We start from the raw sequence: 26,838 nt of genomic DNA, 5'->3' as shown, positions 1-26,838 counted from the left end.
GGAGCCATCATACACACCATCATGGCCTGGAAAACAAGATCTGGAAGTGAAATCAAACTTCACACTTATAAACAATTGTATTATAAGAGTAATAAAGCATCAACAGGACAAGTATCATGTGCAGGTTTTCTCAAATCAGTAAACTACAATTATTGGCATAATTTGCCTCAGACATGGATCATCCCATGTACTCAGTTAAGATTAATGTAATCGGTGACTTCCCTTAAGCAAAGTCACTCCACTTAGCTATCACTAGGAGCTCAGTAGTGGCCAGCTAATGAGCCCCATACTAAACTATTCCACAAACACTGCATCTCTTAGTTGCTTTCTCATGTTACTTGTCCGTCTCTGCTGAATCCTCTACATGCACTCTTAGACAAACAAACATTAGCAACACACATGGACAATCCTGGTGGTCAGGCACAAGTTGACAGGTTCCAGAGGTGCTATAAAAAGACCATAAAGTTAGCCATCCATAGCTGTGGAAAGAAGTGACACTACGTTCAACACAGGGAATGTTTCACATGTTATTCACATCGTCAAAGTAACCTTCACATTTTCCCCAAAACACAGTGTAACAGCATCACCAACTCATAACCTGTAAACACAGTTCTCTTCACACATAAACCCAGAAATCCTGTAGTAAAAAACATCAACCAGCTGTCCTGGTATAAATCACATGATCAAATCACATGAAGACTGTAATGCTGTAGAAAAGTTAGCGCTGCGCAGGTGTATACACACTTTCTCACAGTCACCTCTGTGAACAACACAAGGTAGTGAATAACACCCCTGGCAGATGCACAGACACAGAAAGTGGCATTTAAAAGGTTAAATCATCATGTAACCTCGAATGTTGTTGTCATCTTTCTGCTCCTGTAAAAAGAAACACACATAGATTCATCTGCACCTTTGTCAGGTGGGGGTTAACTTCGCACAGTGATGTCAGTCAGTCTGTCAGCTTCTGTCCGCTTTTACCAGTCAGTCAGTTTTATTTTCTCTCACTCATTCATTCATTCATGCATTCATTCGTTCTTTGCTGACAGTGGGAATTATTGTCGCATTTTCATTTCCACTTCTCAGCAAAATGACGTCATTTCAAAAAGAAAAGAAGAACTTTATATTGGATTATCTCGCTTAATCCTTTTTTGGGTAGGGACCCATTCTCTAATTGTCCCATATAAGTGACTTTCTCCTGAGCCCATTTTAATGTGGAGAAACTCACTTGCAACAATTTTCTCGACGACATGTCGTATAGCGCTTCAGTTCTAATCGTGCAGATCTGCTCAAACAGAGATCATCAAACAAAACTTTCAGTGCACTGTGAAAGTATCAAAACAAAAAGGCCTCGTTCAGTCATGACACATGCTCCTCATCTCAGGAGGGTAAATCATACCATTAGCATGGTTTATCATACCATCATACTAATTGGCAGGCTCAACTTCACAACAAAAGAAAAATCATCAGCTAGATAAACTTCAAACCAACCATCAGCCGCACAACACACAACATAAGCCTCATATCTTATTAGCTATGAATTTAATCCCCAGGACTGTACTTTTTACTCATTTAGGCCACAAATTTTATTTAATTTTCCTTTTTCCCCGTCATCATAAAACATGTGACATGTCATCAGGTATTTCACAAAAAACGTTTGTTCTTATGTATTCAGAGTTGTGTATCTGGGTACAGGATTCACTCGCACATCACAACAGGAAACTCAGTGTTTTAGAGTCTCCACTCTAACAAACTCCAACACATCCCATTCACTCGTGCTAGAATTCAATCACCTTTCATTAATCTAAGAACCATCAACTAATTTGCATATCAGCTATTAACCCACTAAGTTGACAGGACAACAAAAATGCATGTTCAAAATATTATCACAAAAATAGAATTTCCCTCATACAGTAAAATATTTTGTGCTGCATCAATCAGGCAGAAAACATCCCCCAATTTACTATATTACCAACTAAATTTATTGTCTGATCACTGGTTGGTCAACCCAGAATCTTTTTTTTTTCCCACAAAAATTAAACTGTTGTCCTGCAACCTAGAGAGTTAACTGTCAGCATTGGATAAATTCAGCATTTGATAACAAGTCTCTGTTAAATTTACACTATTTTAGCACTGATGAGAGATAACAAGCTGATTTTCATTGCATGTGTGTTTGTGTTATTAGGCAGGTTTAATCAATGTCTCTGGAGCTGCATCTCCAGCAGGGCATGTTCTTAAAGCTGTCTTTCCTACACACTTCTCTGCTATTAATTGATCATTTTGTAACCAATGTGCTATGAGTCCACTGATCTTTGCATCACACGAGGTGACTTGGATAAGATGATAAACAGACTCACATGCTCAAGATGCTGCCTAATCTTCATGGGCTCTCTTGTGTTTGTGTTAGTAGGGTTAATGCATGTTCTGCTTGTGTGTGTGATTTTGTATGTTTCTTTTTGCAGTGTTTCAGATTCCTTCACAATTTTCCACTTAAGCAGTCAGTTTTCTTTTCCCCAGATTTGCTAACCCAAATTTTGATTTCCCACATTAAACACCAGCTTTCCTCTGTGTCCTTACTTACTCTCACTCTGTTGTCCTCTCCCACTTCAACAGTCCAACAGCCGGCAGTTCTTCTTCAGCTTTGTCCTGTGTCCCACTGTTTCTTCTTGCCATTTTCTCCAAAGGTGGCAAATGTCAAACTCCAACAGTCTCCTCAGTTCTCCCCAGACGTTCTTTTCACAAGCACAGTGAATTTGCAGCTTGTTGGAAACACAGTGCCATTTCATCCAGACAGGATGATGGTTTGCTCTTCTTCTCCACTGCTGTTTGTCCACACTGCTGCTGCTTGCTGGGTCTCTTTGCTCAGGACTTTGCTGCTGTCTCTTTATCTGCCATGTTATTGCTCTTGGGGCTGCATTCCTTGTCTTCAGGGAGGAGTGAGAGCTCGCTCATGAGGATGAGGGACACATGGAGTTGTAAATAAGTTAGCCAGAAATTGGCCTGAACATTTCCAATGATGTTAAACTATAACTTTATTCCGACTGCTGCATGTGGAAAATGATCCAGGTCTGCTTTTCATCTGAAAGTGACAAACTAAGACATTTCCATTATTATCATCACTGCTTAACCAACACACATCTCTCTCTGTTTTTTGAACTCTTCTTTCTTAAAAGCAGAAAATGAGATTGTAGTTGTTCTTGGCTGATAAACACAAAACCTTTTTCCTATAATTTTCCATCTACAATGTAGATTTTGTCTCTGTTTTACTCTTTTTTTTCTTTACACTAGCTGGTGACCTGCAGAATCACCACTCTCACAATTTGTGACAATTACATTTACACAGCGCACACACACACTGCGACGTCAGGCACATTCACACTCACTCTTTTCATCTGCATAAATAAAACATATGGCTGATGATGGTGATCCATGGTGATCCATAAGTATGATCACAAGTTTTATTTAATTATTTTTCAACCCAACAAAACAAATAAACAACAACATGATGCTGATGCTATGAACACTCTACACACATGAATCAAGATCCAGGAAAACTGCTGCGCATCTGAAAGAAGAAGCTGAACTCACGGATACGCTACATACTCGAGTTATCATAGTTCTGTTTCTCTCTCTTTGATGAGTTCTCAGCCAGCTCCTGATCTGATAATGTGTAGCTTGCTCATCAGCTCAGAAGAGACTGCAACGCAACCTCACACAGTGGTTGCGTGCTTTGCCCACAGTGGCAAAGACTTACATTTTCATATTCAACTCAGCTTCTCCATCATGTAGTTTTCAGCTGTTTCACACAGGGTTCAACATATTAGTTGTTTTCATAGGTGTGCCCTATATCTCAACAATGGCTCATAATAAGACGACAGTCTTTCAAACAGGTCAAGTGCCTCTATGCACTTCACTAGTTAAAATATTTACCTATTTTACTTCATCTCACATGTCATTGTACTGAAGTTGAGCAACCTTAAGCTTAATGCAGATTACTGTTAACAACTGGTTAAATTAATGGTCTGGAACACAGGCTGTTGTTGATCAGGGAAATCTAAAGAATCATCTAAACATTTTGTGTCAGCAAGGGGTGGGGGAAGCCATTCACCAGAGCATAGCTTAACTGCTGCTGATGTGGGCTGGCCTTCTCTACACGCTCTTCAAGGCTGCTGTTTTCCTGAAAACTTCTAACATTTGAGATTCTCCCGTGACTAGTTTACGCTCATGACAATTATGAGAATATAAATGGCTCGCGCTGCCGGGAGTGAATTCTTGCACGAATGTGTCATCTCCCTGTGAGGCAGTCTTACTTGCTCGGGAACCCATGATAACAACAACAACCGTGTCACAGACCGCGCCTGCTCCGCAGTCATTCACACAACAACAACAACAACAACAACAACAACAACAACAACAACACAAAATAGGCCTATAATTTTCCCCAGCCTGCGCGACCCCGCACGGCTTAGGCCCGCGTCAACCCACGCGGCCGCACTCAATTTAGGAGCCGTCGCTCTCTTTTTTTATAAGCCTGCGTCTAATCGCACGGCTAAGGTCCGCGTGCAAGCCACGCGACCGTGCTCGCGTGAACCCGCGCAGCTACAGTAATCTCTTTAAGTCGTTCTCTTTGAACTTGATCGGTGTTGCTTAGCGTGTAATATCAGCCTCGGATCCCGCCGATCGTCATTCGTCGAAGAGAGAAAACAGACAGCTAATCCACCGGCCCGATGACAAATTCTCACGTTTCGCTGACGTCAGGGTTCTCTCCTCGGTGAATGCCGACTCCAGGGATCCGGCTCGAAGGACCAATTAATGATAGGTTTGTAGCTTGAACCTATCCGCTGGAACGTTGAAGGCAATGTAATTACACAACAAAGCAAGACCCGAGTAGGCAACATTCTTTATGTTTCACGTGCACGGGAGAGAACTGGACAGGCGCCGTTCCTTCGCTTGACCCCAGTTGCTCTCGTCCGCTCTCCCGTAACACTGCTCTTTTATTGTGGTTACATGAATATGCATAGGTTCATTAACATATGACCTCTTATATAGGTATGCATGTGAACAAAGAATACCGCGTGTGTGTGTGTGTGTTTGTGAGTGTGTGTGTGTGTAGAATGTGACTCCCCAAAGCTGGTGCCAGGAGTCTAGCGGTACATCTGAACAAAAGGCTCTTAGACTCAAACAGATATACGTGTGTTTGCTATACCATATATCAGCAAGAGAAGATACGACCTCTCCTAGGAGGTGTGTGATCTATGCCAGAACACTCTGAAGAGGAGTGAACACACTCCCCTCTTCATGCTACACAGAGTTGTTACAGGCCTCCTAGGATGAGACATTCTTTCAATCTACAAATGATTATATACTTCTAAGCATATATGAGTAAATATTTCTAAGCATAAATGACAATAAACAATACAAATCTAACAGAATCAACTCTAATGTGCTGATTTCATAGCTTTCCTGTTCTGACTGGACAACCTAGATTGTAATGAAAATAAAATCAGTTAAAAAAATGTATCTGTTGACCAATCATTTGAATTTACATATATGGCTGTGTGGTGTCTGTTAAAGATATAACCATACAACATGTTTTCAACCATGTATAAAAACAAGGGTAAACAGTACAAAATTAATAATTAGGAAAATACAGTGTTATAAATAAAAGTCATTAATAATCTCCATATTCAAGATGGTGCAGCTGATGGCAGCCTGAATACTGCTCAATGATACATTTCCTGCTTGTGTTTATCTGTTCAGTTTTCAGCTTTTCCTTCCTGTTCACACATACATCAACAAAACAAGTTATCAGGGTTTTTTTTTTTTTAATGAAACTTTACCCTGTCTTTCACCCATCTGGAGAATTCTGCAAAACTATTAGTTGGAGCAGCTCTCAACAGGATCAGGAGATGCTGATGAGAAAAGCGAGCTAAACTCAAACTCCTTCCGATCGGACATTGGCCAGTCCATCCTTCTTTCAATTCACCCAGCGAATGTTCAGCCCTGTGCCTCAATGAAATCTGGCTGGGTGAACATGTCCCCAACAGCTCACTGTATCTACCAGGCTTTCAACTGCAGTACAGAGTTTTCTCTGCACAATCATTTCCATATAAACTGTTTCCATATAGGTTTCAACCTACAAATAGGTTTCCAGTCAAATTCCAAAACTGAACCCAAGGAGATCTCATAAAGTGAGTGCTTTTGGTTAGCTTTCATCTGGTATGGCTAAAACCTCTATTAGCATCTATTACAATAGAAGATCAATAGAAGATCAACTCACATGGGTTCAAATAGAAACTGCCAGTGAGTTCATTGTAAAATAAAACCATCCAATGATGAGCTAATGATGAACCTGAGTGTCTCTCTCACAGTTTAATAAGTGACTGAAGAGGAACTGGGTTCAAGGTATAAACCACTTTAAAATCTTTCATGATTTTCTACTGAGGTCACTTCAGTTTTACAGGTTAAATTATTTCCTGTAATACTCAGGGATCAAAGTACCAATAAAAGCAATATGATTTGTTAGGGTGATTTGTCTTCCTCCTAAAATGTTTTATGTGCATTAAAAAAAACACTGACTCCTAACTCATCTAAAATAGACTTCATGAGACCATAGCGTGTTCTGACCTGATAACCCTTGCAATCCCAGCATCTGACAATGGTTCAAAGAACTTCTATAAACATCACTATTTTTGGTGTGCCACTTTCTGCTGACTGAATGCAAAACAATTGTAGCTCAGTGTTCAAACATTCGGAAGAAGGAGTTGATCTCACAGCTAGAGATTGACAAGGTACATAATAGGATCACGAGGAAACTTGATACCTGGACCCTCCGTAGCCGCTTACCAAGAGCAGAACACCATGGCAACAATGATCAGTGAGATGACTACAAGATGAACAGCCACAAGGAGCAGTACCCACCATGGAGAACGAGACTAGAAGCCAAGATCAAGGTAGCACAACTAATGGAGTTGCAGAAAGGTGCCTAAGAAGCACAGAAAGCTGTCTGTACCTGAGGCCTTGAAGACACCCAAGCAAAGACTACCAGCCTTGGACAGCTGCTTGAAGAGGTATACGCAGAGAAGTAGAAGGCAGGAGAATAAACCATCTATTCTGCAGAGAACCATCCAAGGTGTACTCTCAGTAGGGAACAATATGAGAACAGCACCACCAAGGCTGGAGACGGAGCAGCACTGGAAAAGCATATGGGAGAAGGATGCAAACCATAATAAGTGGCTAGTGGATCTAAGAGCAGACCACAGCAACCTCCCTGAACAGGATCCAGTAACCATCATAGTGGCAGATATCCAGCTGGTAGTCAATGAGAGACACCCAGAATGGCTAACCAAAGGTCCAAGATTCCTGACACCAGGGAACCCCAGAAATAACTGGTCCCATCCAACTACCGGCCAATAACCTGCCTCAGTACCACGTGGAAGTTCCTGTCAGGCAGGTTGAGAAAAACAGGCACATGGCCCAATACATAAGCAGGGAAGAGAAACGAATTGGCAGGAATAGCAGAGAACCGAAACACCAGGTACTGATAGACAGAGCAGGACTGTAAGACTAGGCTGACCAACCTGTGCACTGCCTGGATTGATTACAAGAAGGCTCATGACTCAATGCCCCACACCTGGATCCTGGAATGCCTAGAATTGTCCAAGAACAACAGGACCTTAAAAGCCTTCATCAGGAAGTCGATGGGGATGGACATTAGAGGCCAACTTCAAGCCCATAGCACAAGTGCAGGATCTATCAAGGAGATGCCCTGTCCCCACTACTGTTCTGGATAGGCCTGAACCCCCTCAGTGAGATCATTGAAAAGAGTGGCTATGGTTACCGACTATGGAATGGAACAATTCTGTACATGGACATCAAGCTAAATGCCAAGAGTGAACGAGACATCGATCACATGAGTACCTCAGAAAGATGGCCATGGACAGCCGCGTGCTCAGTGAATGCCTCAAGCAGCAGAAACCCAATAAAGAGCAGCAAAAGGAGGTACCATCGTGGAAGGACAGGCCCCTGCACGGTATGTAGCACCGGCAGATAAAGGAAGTGGCTGACATCCAGAAAGCCTACCAGTGGCTGGACAAAGCTGGACTGAAAAACAGCACACAGGCACTAATCATGGCAGCACAGGAACAAGCTCTGAGCACAAGATCCATAGAGGCTGGGGTCTATCACACCAGGCCAGACCCCAGGTGCAGGCTGTGTAAAGATGCTCTGAGATCATACATCACATAACAGCAGGGTGCAAGACGCACAGAAACAGAAACATCTGTGCCGAATATGGCCTGGTAGTCTCAAGGTCAAATCGGGAGACGCCGTGTAGGGTGGTCGAGAATGGCCGAACTAAGATCCTGTGGGACTTCCAGATACAGATGGGCAAAATGGTGGCTAACCAACTGGACATAGTAGTGGTAGACAAACGGAAGAAGACAGCTGTAGTGATAGACGCAGTGACACCAAATGACAAAAAAATCAGAAAGAAGGAACACAAGAAGCTGGAGAAGTACCAAGGGCTCGAGAAGATGTGGAGGGTGAAGGTAAACATGGACCCAGTGGTAATCAGAGCACTAGGTGTAGTGACCCCCAAGCTAGGCAAGTGGCTCAAGCAGATCCCAGGAACAACATCGGAGATATCTGTCCAGAAGAGTGCAGTCCTAGGAAGAGCTAAGAAACTGCGCTGGACCCTCAAACTCTCAGGGCTCTGGTAGAGGACCAGCGCTTGAAGGATAAAATGCCACCCGCAAAGGTGAGCAGGGAATTTTGTTTATAGCCAGCCACTGTTTACCTATTAGCAATGTGACTGTGCACCAAGGTGTTAAGGTTGGCTGTGTGGCAGGCAGGCAAGCAGGAGTGATGGACCCAAAATGCAGGACTCAGACTCAAGGGATGAACTCAAAATACTCAGCTTTATTTGCTGGCACGGGAAAACAAGCATACAAAGGAAAGCAAACTAAACTAAACTAAACTAAACTAGGAAACAACATAAACTCACAGGAAACACAGGGAGATCCACACAGCATGAGGGACGACGCGACACTGACTCAAAGAAACACAGGGTTTAAGTACACTGGGAAGTAACGAGGGGAATGAGATATGTCTGTGAAGGTTCTCAGTCATCCAGGTCATCGTAGTCAAAGGAGTTGCAAAGAAAAGCGTCTGGACTTCTTTAAGTTGCTTGAAGACGTTTCACCTCTCATCCGAGAAGCTTCTTCAGTTCTAAGGTCAAATGGCCGAGAGTCCCAGATTTAAACCCAGTGGGAGTATCCCCCCAAGGAGGGACAAAGGACCCCCTGGTGATCCTCTAATCACATGCGCCAAGGTGTGAAAGCGGGTGTGGGACCTAATCAGCCAGGGTTTCGGGTGAGCCCATTGTGAAACCTGGCCCCACCTTGTCATGTGAATTCCTGAGGTCAGATGGCCCAGGATGTGAGTGGGCGTTAAGGCGTCTTTGAAAGAGGAGTGAAAGAGGCCATCTATGTCCACTGTGAGCGACCATCTTTGAACAGAGGTGGTGGTTTACGACACCAACTGTCTGCCATCTATAATCCAGTTTTGAGTTCCCTCCCCAGACGCCTTAACGCCCACTCACATCCTGGGCCATCTGACCTCAGGAATTCACATGACAAGGTGGGGCCAGGTTTCACAATGGGCTCACCCGAAACCCTGGCTGATTAGGTCCCACACCCGCTTTCACACCTTGGCGCATGTGATTAGAGGATCACCAGGGGGTCCTTTGTCCCTCCTTGGGGGGATACTCCCACTGGGTTTAAATCTGGGACTCTCGGCCTTTTGACCTTAGAACTGAAGAAGCTTCTCGGATGAGAGGTGAAACGTCTTCAAGCAACTTAAAGAAGTCCAGACGCTTTTCTTTGCAACTCCTTTGAGGGGAATGAGACACAGAAGGAGGGCACAACTGGGAGAAATCAGAACTAACGAGACAAGGAAGCAAAGCAGGACACATTCAGATAAGACGCGGACCTTCAAAGTAAAACAGGAAGTAACACAGACTGAACTTACAGACACAGACTCACAGGCAAGCACTACAGAGGGAACAGAGAGGTGGGAACAGGGCAGACAGACACTGACTGGACACGGGGATATAGCCGACAGGGGAGACAGCAACTAAGGATTACACAGAGACATAAACCATCAGACAGAACTTCAACAAAGAAACCAAAGACTAGAAATGATAAATAATATAATAAACTCGAAACCTCTGGGTCGACCCAGGCATCCTAACACAAGGTTTTACCAGGACCTTTACCAAAGCTGTCTAGCCTCTAGTACCTGTTAATGGCTATTTTGTCATGACCATATGAGCTACAGTCAAAGGAGTTTGCAAAGAAAAGCGTCTGGACTTCTTCGAGTTGCTTGAAGACGTTTCACCTCTCATCCGAGAAGCTTCTTCAGTTCTTCTCGGATGAGAGGTGAAACGTCTTCAAGCAACTCGAAGAAGTCCAGACGCTTTTCTTTGCAAACTCCTTTGACTACGATGACCTGGATGACTGAGAACCTTCACAGACATATGAGCTACACCTGACCCAGACTGGCATTCTCAGCTGCAAATCTCAGAGTTTGCTGAATGATACAATAGACAGGTGAGCCTTACTCCCAAGTGGAATTCTTACAGGAGGGGAAAACATCATTGACAATGCAGTGATGATGTGATATTAAAAAATAGCCATTAACGTGCGAGTTATTCTAGTATTTCTATAAGAAGATAGAATAACTACGTATATAGTATAAGAATAGTAAACTATTCTGATTCAGCTCTACTTTGATCACATCATAGATAAACAACTTCATCACTGATACAGCATTTTCATATTCACTAACACTCACGTTTACTTGTAGTGTTAACCAATCATCTGTCAAGAAAGTACTTACTGTAACTTGACTTGCATCATAACACTGAAAATTTTGGGAAAAAAAACGTGTGACAGTCTCTAGTAACGCTCTTGAAATGTGGAATTTCCAAGTATTTCAATGAATGTTCATAACTGGTGAGCAATCACCAATTTTATATATATTATATATAATTAGTTAAAGATGGTTTGACAGCATTAAATTGGAATTGATAAACTCACCTATTGGGACGTTTTCCTCATACGCTGACAGAGTTCCCTTCAGACTCACAGCATCTCCAGACAAACCATGCACTGCTAAAAACATAAAGAGACAAGTGCAGAATTGATCCTTAACGAAAATGTTATGTTTTTACATTTTACCATTATACAATCATCTGTTAATAATCTGTGAAAGATAAAGCATAATTACAGACGTGCAAATGACATCTAAAATACAGAAGACCTTTACAGTTGGATTCATCTGTTTATTTGGTCAGTCACGCAAAATTAATTTGTTAAACTTCATATTTAACAAACAATAGCAATTGAAGTTGTTTGCTCAAAGTAATTAAATGTTTAGATATCAATTAATATTGTGAAATAGCTAACAACTGCTTATTTAATAAAATGCTTGAAGTTTGCCTAATACGTCTCGTAATAACAGAATATAACTAAATACAATACTCAATTACTAAATTACTCTACAAATATGCAGTGACTCTTTTCAATAATACATCTGAGAGGGGATTCATATTTTTATTAGTTGCTTTGGTTAAGACTTGTGCACACAAAACGTTTGAAATGTGGTGTTTTGTTCTACATGTAGCTACCTAATAGTTCATTCAAGTAAACCTGCAAATCCTGCAAATGAAACATTAGTTGAATAATCAAGTAGCCAACAGAACCTTAGCACCACTCTTTTAGCACTATTTTAAACAACTTTTGGTGGAAAATGTAATCAGTGGAATCACAGTGAAAATAATCACTGAATGCAGTTGGACACAAAATGTCTGTGTAGGTTCTCAGTCATCCAGGTCCTGGTTATCTAAGGAGGAAGGGAAAGTGACTGGACTTCTTTAAGTTTCCTGAAGAAATGGTGAAGATGTATTTGAATGGAACAACACTGTCATTCCTTATGTAGCAGGTAGAAACTCATCAAACCTCTGCTCATAATGACCCACAGCCTTTTTCACACCTTGGCTCATGTGACGAGGCACATGACCAGTAGTGAAGGTTTAAATACCTGGGGCTCTACCATTTAGTTTTAGAAGTGAAGATGCTTCATGGATGAGAGGTTGAAACGCTTCATGTGACTGGACTTCTTTAGGAAACTTACACAAGTCCAGTCGCTTTGCTTTCCAAGCTCGTTGGTTTGGACACAAAATCCTTAAAAATAAAAGTACCTAAACCAACAGTAAAATCCTGGTTTTATATGTTAATGTGTGACTTATTGCAATTTCATGATCTCATGTACAATCAGCTACAGAAGGCAATTTTCTTCATTAGAACCCTACTTTTACTTCTGAATATACATTTTTTTTTTAGTGACAATGAGTATCTGAACTTAACTTTAACAAAGAACTTTTAACAGAAAACGATGTTAGACAGATATTTTTACTTAAGTCACACAGCTGGTTTATGCACAAGATGGTTTAAAACTGATAATTTGCTTATATAAACAGAAAACAACAAAACAAAATAGTAAAAATTGCTAAAGTTTCAGGCTTTCACACAATTACTGTAAAAAAAACAATATAAAACGCATCTGCTACTTTGTAGTGAACAGCAGCATGCACTGTAAAATGTAATATTGTGTTTAATTAAAAATATTAAATAGGCTGAACTCAATTTTTATCAATTTGTTATTAGAACTCAATTTAAATAAGTTACCAGTACTTTTTATGCAAAAACGCTGATAAACTCCATTTATTTGAGTTGTCTTAACTTAGAAAAACTAAGTAAGCTGGAAGTTTTGCTTCTCAGTGCGGAAGGATGAAAGATGTGTTTTGAAAATGCCACGTGACTACCGTCCTCCTCCCTCTCAGATCAGTCCGCATGTTCACGGTGCATTTTTTATGGAATATGTTGAGCAAACCTGGAGAAGCTTCAGCTCAAGATATTATTGTTGTCATTGCTGTGGATCTTTACCTGATACTGACTTGGTGAGTAAATGTTTACTCTTATTCAAACTGATTTTGTGGCTTCTCTTACTTTAGCACCAGGTTTAAAATCTTGCTAGCTAGTTAGTGTTAGCCTAGCGTTGCTGCTGCCGCTGGGCTCATGTTACTTAAAAATTAACACCACAGCCTTAAAAGCCTTACATAAAACTATGTGGTGAAATTTTCTGTTGATTGTTTGAAATAAATAAGTGAGATAAGAGCCCAGACAAAATTCTTCGGGAGGTGCAGCCGTTAGGGGTGGGGTAGGTGTGGGATGTGGGGGGTGGATAACAGAACTCTCCGAAAACGTGGAAGCACTTTTGCAAATATGTGATGTCTTGATAAATCGAGCAGATATTTGAACTTTACACAGCTACATTCTCGCCTGAAAATATCTTAAAAGGTTATTTTGTGACCCAGAAAGGGTAGTCTGGGGAAAAGGAGGATCGCATTTGTCGGCCACGGTTGTCGGAGCCTGTGCGTACTTGTAAGCGCGGCAATGGCGGAGGAGCGCCGCTGAAAAACTTATTACTTTTTCTGGGTCACAAAATAAACTTTTAAGATATTTTCAGGCGAGAATGTAGCTGTGTAAATTTCAAATATCTGCTCGATTTATCAAGACATCACATATTTGCAAAAATGCTCCGACGTTTTCGGAGACGTCCATTTTTTTTTTCATGCTTTGTGGCAGCTTTTGAACATCTGTTGCTCTATTAATGTCAAATCTAGCCTTTATTTAACAACATAAGCAAACTCTATGTTACAATGATTGCACAGCCATTAAGGATCAAATCAGTTTCTGTAAAATGTTCTGTTTTTTCTCCCTCTGCTTGCTTCTTACTGTCTTTGAGGCTCGGGACCAGCACTCCTGCTGTTGGACAGAAAGACATCAACTCAGTGGTAAGTATTTTGGTTTTCCAATATATTAGCAACTGTCAGTGACATTTATATTAATCAGGCTGAACTTTAATCATACTTTAGATCAGCCTGTTTTACTTATTGTTTTATTTGTGCTTTGGTTTGGGGAAGTTGTTTCTTTACTGATCTTTTCCTGTCTTCTGTTATTAGACTTGAGATATGACTGCACTATGCTGTTGCTGGTGACCACAGTTAATTCTACAAGACATGCTGTGTAAGTAAACAAACAACAACAGTTTGGTCTGCATTTCTTGAAAGATCACATCCCCCAAACTTAGTTTAGAGGGTCTACACTGTATATAGTGAAGTCTGCAAGTTTTCTAACAGCAAAATCTGTTTTGTGCCCAAAATCATTTTGCACATCATTAGAATGAAAGTTATTGGCCATGTTTGCATAGCCCTTTTTTAAAATGATGCTTTCATGACATTCTTGTGTGTTGGGTGGTGGTCAGGGCTATGCAGACTGACAATTGGGACATTGAATGTCATCTCTCCGGTGGGGAGGGAGCCTGAGATTGTTTAAATTGGAGTCTGTTTTATACCAAATGCAGAAAAAAATGTTTTAAGAAAGCAATTAAGTTCATGTTCCAAAAAATATGATTGTTTGCTTGCAGGACAACAGGAGAGATGAGTCCTCCGTCACAGATGGTGTGGTCAGTGAAGATGGTCGCCTGCAGGTTCAAGCTCATTGCATCTCCAACCCACATCCACTGCCACTGTACTTAAGGGAAGTTCAAGACTTTCTTCTGCACCTACATTGGATCACCTCGATCCAAGACAGTCATTCAGGCAGTAATGCCTGGACTGGAAACAAGCATCCTTAAAATAATACAACATTCCAGCTGCTATGTTGGAATGAAAAACAAATGTGTTGTTTACATTAGAGACTGCACTTGTGACAGAACAATAAATATTTTATTTTGATTATATAAGTAATGTAAGTACAAAACAAACTTGTGGTAGGCCTAAACTTATTTTCAGAATAATTACATCTGAGACTTTGTTTCATTGTAAGATTATAATTGTTTGTTGTTCAGCAGAACAGTGTCCAGTATGTTGGCTGTTATACTTTGTTGCGTTTGAAAATAAAAGTTGGGCTGATTTTAACATCATTACAAAAAGTGTTGTTAATTATTTTTAATCATATTCATGGTACCACAAATTGTTTTTTCATTTAGTTGAACTTGAAATGTTTGTCAGTAGGTAAACAATTAGTATTGTACAGTCAGAGATATCAAGTTATTCTTAATACTGCAGACTTGCAATGTATAAGTTGTCCTAACAGTCATCTTAAGTAAGCTTTACTTAGTTTTTTTGAGGCAACGAGTTTCCTTAATTTTTTTGAGTTCTGGGAACTAACAAGGCTGTACAGTGTACTCAAAATGAGTAAGTTGCCCTAACTTGGTCATCTTACGTAAACTTGATCCAATTTTTTTGAGTTCTGGGAACAAATGAGCTTGTACGGAGTACTCAAAATAAATAAGTTGTCCTAATTTAGTCATTTTTAGCTAAGCTTTACTCAATTTTTTTGAGGCAACGAGTTTCCATAATTTTTTTGAGTTCTGGGAACTAATTAGATTTTACAGTGTGAGAAGGATCTCACTCATTACCCATTCCGCTCGACCGGTGTAGTATCTCCGTCATATGCCGGTACTGCTGGACGTCAGTGGAAAGCTGTCTCCGGTACTTGTGGCTCCAAGAATCCCGCTCCGACCGGGCTAACATTTCCAAGGCAGCTGCGCAACGTCCTCTGCGACCAGTCAGCAGCACAGCATCACATGCCTGTGCACGATGCACCTGGTAAACTCCCAGTGAGGGACACGGGAGGTCTGGCTCGCTTTTCCTTTTCAAAGTAAAGGTCTTCAAAAGTTTGACTTAGTGAGCCTGTAAGCCAATACGAACGAGTCCGAGTTAAGCTCCCCTTCAGTCCGCATTAACATACTACTACTAATAATAAATCCTTCTGATTTTACTGTAGAATTTTGTGCAAATGTTAGGCGTCTTTTGTGTACGTGTTTGTCGTGTGTGTTATGGGTAATACAATAAACAGCATGTTGACCTTGATGTAAGCAAAGAGGGAGATCTTTGTTTCATTGTTTGCTTACTTCCCTTTTGTCATATTGTTATTATTTACATTTATACATATATCACATATACACATTTAAAATCTTTTTAACTTAATGTCACATATAACCTAATTAACGGTATATTATATTATTACATTTTTCAATCAATATTAAGGTCAACATCTAACAAAGTATACTGATTATACCTATGCAGCTTTTATTATGAAGTTAAATGTGGATCATTTCCTGTGTTGGTTCGGTGAACTTGACACTGACGTACATAGTAGTGAAACTATCGCTTTATTTCAGTTTTTCTTTTTATTATAAATGCTGCCACTTGTTTATCTGCACACCAATAACCAGAACAATTCAGTTACTTTTCTTTGAGTGAACATGGAAAGTTTGTACAGTTTTTCCTTCAAATTAAATAGCGTAAACTTCACGTTAATAATCACCCAGTGAGCAGCTGAGTCACATGATATTATTAGATCGCTCTTTGCTTTGTCCCTACCTCTACCCCAAAGGATATGCATTTTTTGCAGATGAACACACTTTGTTCCAAACGGTTTCCATCAACTTTTTCTCTCTGTTTGCTTGCACGTGGGTTTGACTTGAGTGAGTTTTTTTCCTCATTAATATCCCAGGAAAAGACTCAGCACTTCCTTTCCTCCAGTCAGTTCCTCTGTCAGCTCAGAATTGCAGCCAACTAGCAGCAGTGTTGTAGAAACACAAGAACTGTCACAGTCATGAAATCCCGAGACATAAAGTGATACACATTCTGCAAGTCTTGCAAATGTACTGCCATATAATACTTCAGTTCTTTTTATTGTACACACTAGTAGTCAGATAAAGTACTATGTCAGCAACATGCGACCCTTAAATTCTCTTTTATGGTAAACGGACTAGTTGTTACTCTACTCAAGCACTCAAAGCACCTTATGCAGCTAGTTTCATTCACACACAAGCAAACTTTCTAAGTGCTGTCCAACATTCATACTACAATGAATGGAACACATCTGCAGCAACCTGGGTTGAGGATCTTGCCTGGAACTGACCCACCAACCTTCCAATTAGCAGATCAGCTGCTCTGCCTCCTGAGCCGCAGCTACCTCACAGACAGGTGGACAGATTTTGACTGGTATTTCTTTATTAAATGCCACTTAAAACAAGGATGAGTTAAAAATGACAGCAAAATGATAGATGAATAAAATTAGAGGTGACCACATAATACGCTTAGTTAAATATTAACTTTTCAGTAAATTGAAAGCACAGCTAAAGTGACTCCATAGTGACAAATGGACAAAAATAACTTCCAAAAGAGTTTTTTAAAGAATGACAGCAAAAAGACAGCCTGCTACCAATACACAAAGATGAACAAGAATTCACACAAATGATCACTTTTTGAACATATTTTAAAGACTCAGAATCAGAATACTTTATTAATCTCATAGGAAATGATTTTGTCACAGTTGCTCCAAGACAGCAAGAACAGTAACTAATCAAACTAAATTAAATACAATATATTACAAAGTTACAAAATATAACAAAATTGCTCTAATCAATACAGATAGCTCTAACCATTGTCCCAGTATATTATTCAAATTAAATACACATGAATGACACTGAGGTGCCCTTCTGTTGTTTATCATCTCTGTAGAGGATGTGCAGATAATCACAGTGTGCAGCTATTGCAGTTTGTACTTGTGCTTTGAATGGGGAAATTGTTCAGTGAGACAGCCACAGGCAGAAATGACTTCCTGTGTCATTTAGTGGTGCATTAAGGTAATCTCTGTCACAATCAGGTGTGTGGGAACAGAGAGAGGACCGAAATGCAAGAATTGGCTGGCTGGCTTGGAACCGATGCGGTCTTTTATTACAGGAACCAAGTGAACTGAACATAAATGATTGAAATAAGCAGGAACGGAGACAAACTGAGTGCTTAAATGGGCAGGATAATGAGAAAATTGGAAACGGGTGGGAAAACAGCTGGAATAAATCTAAGTAATGAAACAGAGGAAGTTAAACTACAGATAATGCACACAGAACAAAAGTCAATCACAAAAAAGCAGGAAACAGACACGGGAAACTAAACAGTGACAAAAAGTCCAAAACCAAATCACTGGATCAACCACCCAGGTACCACGACAATCTCTGTCTCTCACTGAACCTGCTCCTGTGACTGGCCACCACCTCATGGAGCGGGTGGAAGATATTGTCCACCAGTGTCCTGATCTGGACAACATCTGCCTCTCCAACACCATCTAACTCTGTTCTCCTTCTCTAATGGAACCCTTTTTTCCACCCAGACCTGGAACATCCCTGAGACATCCCCTGTGTTCACCCTTATTCTCTTCCTGCAGTTCAAGCACAATAAAGACTGTTAATCTCTCAGTGACTCTCTTTGTGGATCCAACTTTGCTATGCAGCCACACAGCCATGACACACACATATATGTATCCCTGCTACCATCTTGCACCTGGGGTCAGGCTGGGGTCTTGCCTATTGTGGCAGAGCCCAGCCTCTATGGAGCTTGTGCTTAGAGCTAGTTCCTGTGCTGCCATGATTAGTGAAAAAATTATTATTCCACTTATTCCTATTAATCTTTTCATGTAGTTCTTAGTGCACTGGTGGCAGTAAATCAGTGCTGTTAAACTAAAGTACAATAAGTGATAGCATTTCTCCAATTTTCTTTTAACAAGCACAACTATTATGGCACAATGCAGTCTTTGTACCAGAAGGCTTGTACTTGACACGTGGCAGTCTCCTGGCAGCGGAGCCATTGTGAGTGTGGTGCAGCCTAACAGTGTTAGAGATCTTTTCAGTCACGGGGAGACAGCGAGCTAGATGAGTGGCATTCCAAATCTTTCCATCAGTCAGCAAGAAGGCATTTGAGCCTTTGGTTTTTGTTACTGTTACAGGAGGAGTAACTCTGGGGTGTCCTTTAGCAACGTGATGTGGTTTCCCTATCCTCACTCTCTCTCCTGGTAGAAATTTCTGCATGATGCTTATGATCAGCATAATGCTGCATTTTAAACTGATATTTCTTCACTGAGTGATGTGCAAAGTCATCCAGTGGACACAGTAGAAGGCAAAGGGAGGATGTCCAGTTTAGTACACATCTTCCTGCCAGACAGGAGGGAGGACGCGATGAAACCGTTCAATTGCTCAGTTTGCAGCTGGGTAGTAGACAGATGTTCTGCTGATGTTCTGGCTACCAGGTGTTATATTTGACATCCCTGGTCTAAATGTTAGGTGTGGTGTTCAAGCTGGTACAGCTTTAGTTGTGTACTGCACATACTGCAAGGTAGGTCTGGGGACGCGTACGTGCTTGATCATGTATCTCACAGCAGAAAACTCATTCTCAATACTCATCTACATTCACTCCTCACTTCAATCTGACAACTCATCAAAGCAGTTTGTACTTTTGTCACTCACAGCTCCAGATTGCTCACTTTCCTGAATACTATCCAGCACTGCATTAATCTTTACAATCAAATTACTTCCACATTTTTTAAAGTATATACGAAAGAGTGAATACAGTAACTCGCTGTCAGAGGTTTACTTGCAACAAATATAAATACATATTTTCAGTCTTGTGTCACAGCTGCTCATCCAAATTTCCCTTTCAAGTATCCCAGGGACTACTGGAAACAGATCTGGTGACTGAGCAGGCCATTGGAGTACAGTGTTGTCTATTATTGGTGAGTCAGTGCAAAATGTAGCCTTAGTTTCCTGTTGTAGCCGAGCGACATGGCCCCCAGTGTTGTCTTCTGTTGGTGCCCATTTGCTTAAAGGTCAAATGTGCTGTGCTTTCATAGATGGTCTTCTGTGTGGTTGTTATTTGTAATGAGTGGTTGTTTGAGTTACTGTTGGCTTTCTATCAGCTCAGAGTAGTCTGGCCATTCTCCTCAAACATCAACACATTTTCAACCAGGAAACTGCTACTCACTGGATATTTTGCCATTTCAGGCCTTTCCTTGTAAACCTTGGGGATGGTTGTTTAGGAAAATCCCAGTACAACAATGTACTTACACGAGCCCGTCTGACATCATGTGATGTGAGAAGCCAATCTCAGGTCAGTAATTCATATAGGCTTGTAGACATGGTCAAGACAGCCTATTGAAGTTCAAACAGAGCGTCAGGTAGAAAGGTGAGTGGCATGGTTGTTTGTCTGAGTGTTTCAGAAACTGCTGATCTACGTTCCCACTCTGTCACAGTCCCTGTTTTGTGTTTTGGGGGATGTTTTCAGTTTTCTTTAGCTTGTATTTTTGATCATTTTTGTTTGCCCACCTGTAGCAACGTGTGGTTTGCAATCTCAGTCTAGGAATATGCTCTAGATGTGCAAAGGTCTGCATGGGCTAGCAACTAGCGGTGAATTCACTGTGTTCTCCAATAGTCCAGAACGCAGCACCTTCATCCTGTATTTGTTCTTATTGCTCCCACTGCAGACACATTTGGACGATGGGTGGACTGAACATTGTCTCATGGTTTGTAGTGATCCATTTTGGTTCACTTGTAGTTCACTTGGGTTTTTCTCTCATTTCAAACTCATCAACTGTTTCAGATCAGAGTAAATAAACTATTCATGTGAAAATTCCCCTATGTTTTCTGATTTCATACTTTCGTACTCGTGTAGTATCTTTTTGTTTTCAGTCAGGTTTATCAATCTCTGTTTTTTCCTGCTTTCCTTGTGTTTCTGTTTCTGGTTCAGTCTCATTTCTGTGTTTGTTTACTTTTCTGTCTTCTCAGTCAGTCATGTGTTCATGTTTGTTTATCTCCTGTCACTGTGTCACATGTCCTAGTCCAGGTCTCAGTGTTTGTTACTACTCGTTTTGTTTAGACGGTCCCTCGTCTCGTGTTTGTTGTGTTTAGTTTTGCTTCCCCTTGTCTTGTTATTCTGATTCCATTCAGCTGTGTTCCCCGGTGTTTGGGGAGGAACTTTCCTAGTGTGCATTTATTCTACGAGACTCCGTTGAGTCTTTGTTGCATCATCCTGTGTTGTTTTGTCCTCACTTACAGTTTGTGTTCCCTTAAGATTAGTTGAAGTTTGGTTTCCTAGTTTTTTGTGCTGTCTTTTAGTTTGAACTCTTTTTTGAACGTAGATGATATTAAGGGTGTGCAGCTACTGCATTGCATTTGGGTAATCTCAGTACCTCACTGAACATGCCTCTGTGACTGGCCAGCATGTCATGGAGTGGGTGGGAGGAATCATCTAGCATTGTTCTCGTCTTGGACAACATCCACCTCTCGTAACTGTAACTCTCTCTACTTGGGCCTCCAACACTCTTCCCTTTACCATCTGCAGTTAGTTCAAATTGCTGCTGCACGCCTTCTAACAGGTACTAGAAAGTATGATCACATCACCCCAGTTCTAGCTAATTTACACTGGCTCCCTGTCAAATACTGTATAGACTCAAAAATTCTCTTGCTTACTTTTAAAATTTTAAACAATTTGGCACCCAGTTATCTGACTGAACTCCTCCGCTTGTACAACCCCAGGAGAGCACTAAGTTCATCTTGCCAGATGCTCTTAGAACAACCTAGATCGCGGCTGAAGTCCAGAGGTGATCGGGCTTTTGTAATTGCAGCACCTACACTTATATATAACCTCCCGTAGTTCTGAGTCTATTCATTCCTTTAAATTGCGTCTTAAAACTCACTTTTTTACTTTGGCTTTTGAATCAAATTAGTTTAATCATCCTCAGGCCTGTTTCATGTCTGTCACCTTTGATTTTTGTTGCTGTGTTTGTTTGTTAACTTTTTTCCTGTGCATTGCCTTTTAAGCCCCACGCCCCCGGTACCGGGGGCAAAAGGGAGGAGATCACGTTTAATCGGTTATAACGCCGGTTGAGAAATATAACTCCAGACATGTGTGGTACCCACAGAAACCTCAGAATCTCAGCTACAATGTCATATAAACCATTTCTACAACCACCAAACACACCGCAAACAAGCCGCGATTAAACGAGCAGTTACGTAATGCGCAGAAGTCCGCTAAACACGCAAACGAGAACCAGACAGTCTTCAGACTTCATGTAACTGGTTATAAATAGGCTGGCTAGCTTCCAGGGCTATCACTGCGTAAACACACGAAGTTTGACCACGATCGGACCAAAATTCACTGAATTAGCCGCAAAAGAAGAAAAAAATTAGGCGAGAATAAAATCTACTTCCTTTTTCTGTGTTCCAGTCTCAGTAACTTTGACACAGTAATATCCGCTTTAATATTTACACCTCTGATTAAATGTCCCAAGTGTTGGCTTCATTTTGATACAAAGATTGTAAGGACGGAGTTTGTAATTGCAGAGAAATAATCAATTTAATTGAGGCATTGCATTTTCGAGCAGGAAGCTCAGAAAACCCCTTGGGGCTCAAGAGGTTAATGTCACGCTGATTTTTGCTGATTGTTAAGCACTTTGATCAACCCTGTTGTTTTAAAATGTGCTATATAAATAAATAAACCTTAAACCTCTCGTACACCACCTTTAGAGAGTGCAGCTCCACCCCCAAAATGTTACTGGCCTTGCAGATCAGTTTATTGAGTCTGTTGGCATCCCAACCCTCAACTACAGCATGCAACACCATAGAGGATGGCACTGGCTGCAACAAATGCATAGAAAATCCTGAGCATTGTCTGACAGATGTTACAAGATCACAGCTGCCTCAGGAAATAGAGACAGCTCTGACCCTTCCTGTAGTGTGAAGTAGTATTTTTTTTTAACCCAGTCCAGTTTATTGTCAGTGTGTACTCGGAGGTATTTATTATCCTTCACTGTGTCCACTTTGACCCCCTGAATTAAAACAGGTGTCACAGGTTTCCTGGTCCTCTTAAGATCCACAATCATTTCCTTGGTGTCTGTCACACTGAGCTGCAGATGATTCTGTGTGCACCACATTATATGACTCCATCTCTTTGCCCTGACCGATGCAACTAACCATCACAGAGTCAGCAGGAAACTTCTGAAAATGGCAGGACTCTGTGCAGTGGCTGAAGTCTGTGGTGTAGAAAGTGAATAGGAAAGGGCGGTTCCTTGTGGTGCCCCTGTGTTGCTGATAGTTTTTAAACCAAAGTTTTTCTTTATCTAAATAACGCACTAGCATATCCTGTCCTTTTACCACGTCACTCTAGTTATACTGTCTGTAATGCATTTATTATCAGTTTAACGCTACCTTAACTCTAACTCTTTGCTTCTCTCTCTTACTTCTTTACTGTAATTTTAAAAGTATCCATCACTCCTTTAGATATTGTTTTTACAGTTAGGTCCATATGTATTTGGACACTCACACAAGTTGTTGTTGTTTTTAAACTGTTTACTGAAACAAATTCCAATGATAGTTAAATAACAGACAACATCTGTAGACTCTCAGGTTTCATTCGAGGGTATCAGTACATTACAATACATACATTCAAATTGGATGAAGGTGTTATGATTCAATGAAATGTCGTGGTTTGTGATCACATGCTGGCTGTTTTGATGTGTGGCTCCTCCCATTGGTGTACGTGTGGTTTTTGAATCTCCTCCCTCCAGGCTGGGCGTGTGGGTGTGTCTGTGGCTGGTGAAACAGGCTAGAGCGCTTATTGGCTGATTCAAACAAGCTCTTGAAGTCCGGATTGGATGATTGAATGGACAGCAGCCTCTTAACCTCCAGCTGACAGCGCCCTCCCTTGTCTCCTCTACACCCAACAAAGAGCCAGCTAGTTGTTTGTAGTTCTGAGCATCTGTGTGAGAAAGTCTTTTCGTACAGTGTGCGCTGTTTGTAATTAAGATATCTTTGTGTTGGGCTAACAGCATTTTTGTAAATTCTTATTCATGTGTGTACATTGAGCACTGCAGCAGTTCATTAGGAGTGAGAAGTCCTTTTTCTTTTTTTTTGGTAGGAGCTTAGTTTAGAGAATTGTCTTGTTTGCTTTTACTTTCTGAAACGAAGATTAGAAAAAATCCAAAACCTTTTTGTTTGTTATTTTGACATTGTTCATATCTGAAGAATATAAACTGCTGATTAGCCCCTTTAGTTAGTGTGTTGCTGGCCTGTCATGGGAGTCATGGGAGTGGGGATCGCTCCTGCATGTTGGGTCCCGGTTACCCCTAGGCCGGGTCGAGGGTCGAGGAGTTTCAGCCCCTACCCTGTTTTTGAAGGGAGAAAAGTAATTATTTTTTTAATACTCAAATTTCCCATTGATAGGGCCAATGTGAGTTTATCATTTTCCAGATTGAGTTGATTGGTTCAGCTGCCCGTCATGTGTGAAGGTAACTCTACTTGGACAAACTGCCCGAAATGCATTGACAGAAACATTTCAGGGATTTTGAGCCATTCTGCACTCCAGATCCGTTAATTGCGTTAAAATTTTTTAATCACGTTAACCGTGATGGTGGATTAATTTGCGTTAACACGTTATTTTTGACAGCACTACTTTAAACACATCAATCATGTAATCTTTATCTATTTTGGGATTAGGAACTTCTGTATCATCATTTAATATCCACTAATGATATCCAACTCTTGCTTCTTAAAACCATCCTCTCTAGGATGTTTATTGTCGGTTGACTCAGCCAAGTCAGTCAGAAATGGCTCCACATAATCAAAGAATTTTATTTGGAATATTTTTTTAAATTAGTTGTTTGTTTTTAGCAATTCCTTCCTTGCTTCCCTTTCTTTCCATAGCAAATCTGTCACAGACCCGGTTCCGGGGACTCGGGGTCCGTGAACAGTGTGGACCTTTATTATTATTATTATTATTATTATTATTATTATTTTGGTGTGTTGTCTGCACTGCCTCTGATCTCTGTCCTCATCTGTATGTAGGCAGGTTTGTGTGTGTTTGTGTGTTGCTGTTTCTGTGGCCAAGTTACAGGCATCTTCAGGCCTGAGGGGCGTGGCCTAGCTCGAGGACTGGCCACACCCGAAGCCCTTGCCACACACCTGCTCCTCATCAGGGCTCGTCGGTGGAACTATTTAGAGGAGTGATGGAGCTTCCACCGACGCTGGATTATTGCGTTTGACTACACGGCAGTCTTCAAGCACAGTCAAGTGTGAGTGTATGCCTGCTGGGATAAGTGTTTAACGGCTGCCTCTATGGTTTTCCCCTCAGGAGAAATGTGGGACGAGAAGGAGCAGTGAGCACGGGGAGTGCAGGGACACTGGGGCAGAGAGCACTACACGGAGACTTTTGGGAAGAAGACACTACACGGGAGTCTGGGAAACTGGGGATTTATTGTCGTTTACCTCACCACCTTGTAAATAAACACTGTTGCACTGAAGAGTCCGGCGTTTGGGTCCTATTTCCCCATCTCCCCACGGTCTGCCAACACAGACCGTGACAAAATCATATTCTGTTTTATTTTTGATTGACATACTCTTAATTTGCGGCAATTTACTGGCCCCATAATAAAGTATTATATACAAGCTAAATCTCAATCACTGATCCCGAGTTTCCTCTTCTTCATTTATGGCACCAACTTAATTACTTCGGACATCATGAGTAGGATCAGTATGTTGTTGCATGTCAATGCTGCTTTATTGATCGAGACTCACCAGCCTTTTTATTTGATAAACACTTCTACAAAATAGAAGTATGAGGCTGTATTGCTTCCCGTCTATTGTAATGAGGAACGTTAAGTTGCTAGCAAACAAAACAAAGGAGCTAACAGCGATACTGCAGAGTCAGAGGGAATATGGAGACTGCACAGAGACCTGTTATCTTCAGAAGTTTCCTGATGACTCTTGTTGGTTTGATGCATCAGTGAGGGTGATGAGACGGAGAACCCGGCTGTGGTGGACTCCTTTGTCATGAGGTGTGAACAGAAACATCTGGAGATCAATGTGACAAAGATCGAGGAAATGATTGTGGACTTTAGGAGAACCAGGAAACCAGTGACCCCAGTTTCAATGCAGGGGGTCGATGTGAAAATAGTGAAGGACTATAAATATCTCAGAGCACACAGTGACAAGAAAATGAAGCTTATGCGTAATTTCAATAAGGAAGCTCTGTGGTCTCACATCTGTCTGATGTCACTCGTGCTGTATGATTAGTGTGGTATCATACATAATTTTTATAACTTATACAAATCCCGTTTTTTAATTTGAAATCAGAAAAGTCACACTGAGGGTAAACACAAGCAGCTCTGCGCTAACGTAGCAAGGCACACTGGCTGCGATGACGTTATGTTCACCATACAGATGCCCGCGTTAACCTGACCAGCACAGGTTAACGTGGGCGTGTTTCCTAAACAAGCAGAGTTTGAAATATTACTTTTTCTGGGTCACAAAATAAACTTTTAAGATATTTTCATGCCAGAATGGTGCTGTGTAAACTTCAAATACCTGCTCGATTCATGAAGACATCACATATTTGCAAAAGTGCTCTAACGTTCTCGGAGATGCCTGTTACCCACCAGCTGACCGGGTGGTCACTCGGGTTAAACGTAAGGCTGAACTGACAAAAACAATCACCAGGTATTATCGGAAAAACCATAAAGCCTTCGAACTAAAACAAACGCTGTTGTGACAGTGATGTACACTCCAGCAAACAGCTGATACTAGAAATTAATATTAAATAAATTCTAACAACAGCTGATCAAGCTTAAACGTGCTGCTGTTGTTAAGTGCGACCTCCGCTGGTTTCCTCTTTCTGGCGCAAAGTGGGCGATAAACAAACGAGAGACGATCAGCTGATCATTGATCAGTTTCATGATTGAAGTAGCAACAGGAGAGGGAGGGGAGAGAATGAGAGAAGAAGAGGCAGCTGCAGCGTAAAGACAGAATAACTCCAGCTTTGTGTCTTTTTCATTCTTGCTGAAGTCCGGGACGAATCGCGTTCCTTTCCCCCTCAATACAGAT

At 41.1% G+C, this 26,838-nt stretch overlaps 1 protein-coding gene across 2 annotated transcripts in view; it reads right to left on the bottom strand.

Moving 5' to 3' along the window:
- The window catches only part of sh3tc1 (SH3 domain and tetratricopeptide repeats 1), a 68,315-nt gene extending 52,476 nt beyond the window's left edge, over positions 1–15,839 (bottom strand). Inside the window, exons 1-2 of one of the 2 annotated variants that reach the window (XM_019348851.2) lie at positions 15,544–15,839; positions 11,097–11,171 (exon numbers count right to left, since the gene is read on the bottom strand). In XM_019348851.2, the coding sequence (XP_019204396.1) occupies positions 11,097–11,171; positions 15,544–15,658 (190 nt within the window). In that variant the 5' untranslated portion in view covers positions 15,659–15,839. Of the gene's footprint in view, positions 1–10,896; positions 10,915–11,096; positions 11,172–15,543 lie in introns of those variants that run through there. The other variant, XM_019348867.2, reaches the window with a different exon arrangement.
- Between the last annotated feature and the right edge of the window lie 10,999 nt (positions 15,840–26,838).

This window comes from Oreochromis niloticus, linkage group LG3 (assembly GCF_001858045.2).
Source record: "Oreochromis niloticus isolate F11D_XX linkage group LG3, O_niloticus_UMD_NMBU, whole genome shotgun sequence".
In the NCBI taxonomy this organism is placed as follows: Eukaryota; Metazoa; Chordata; class Actinopteri; order Cichliformes; family Cichlidae; genus Oreochromis; species Oreochromis niloticus.
The sequence above is the reverse complement of the archived record's forward strand: the minus strand, read 5'-3'. Positions and strand labels throughout refer to the sequence as shown.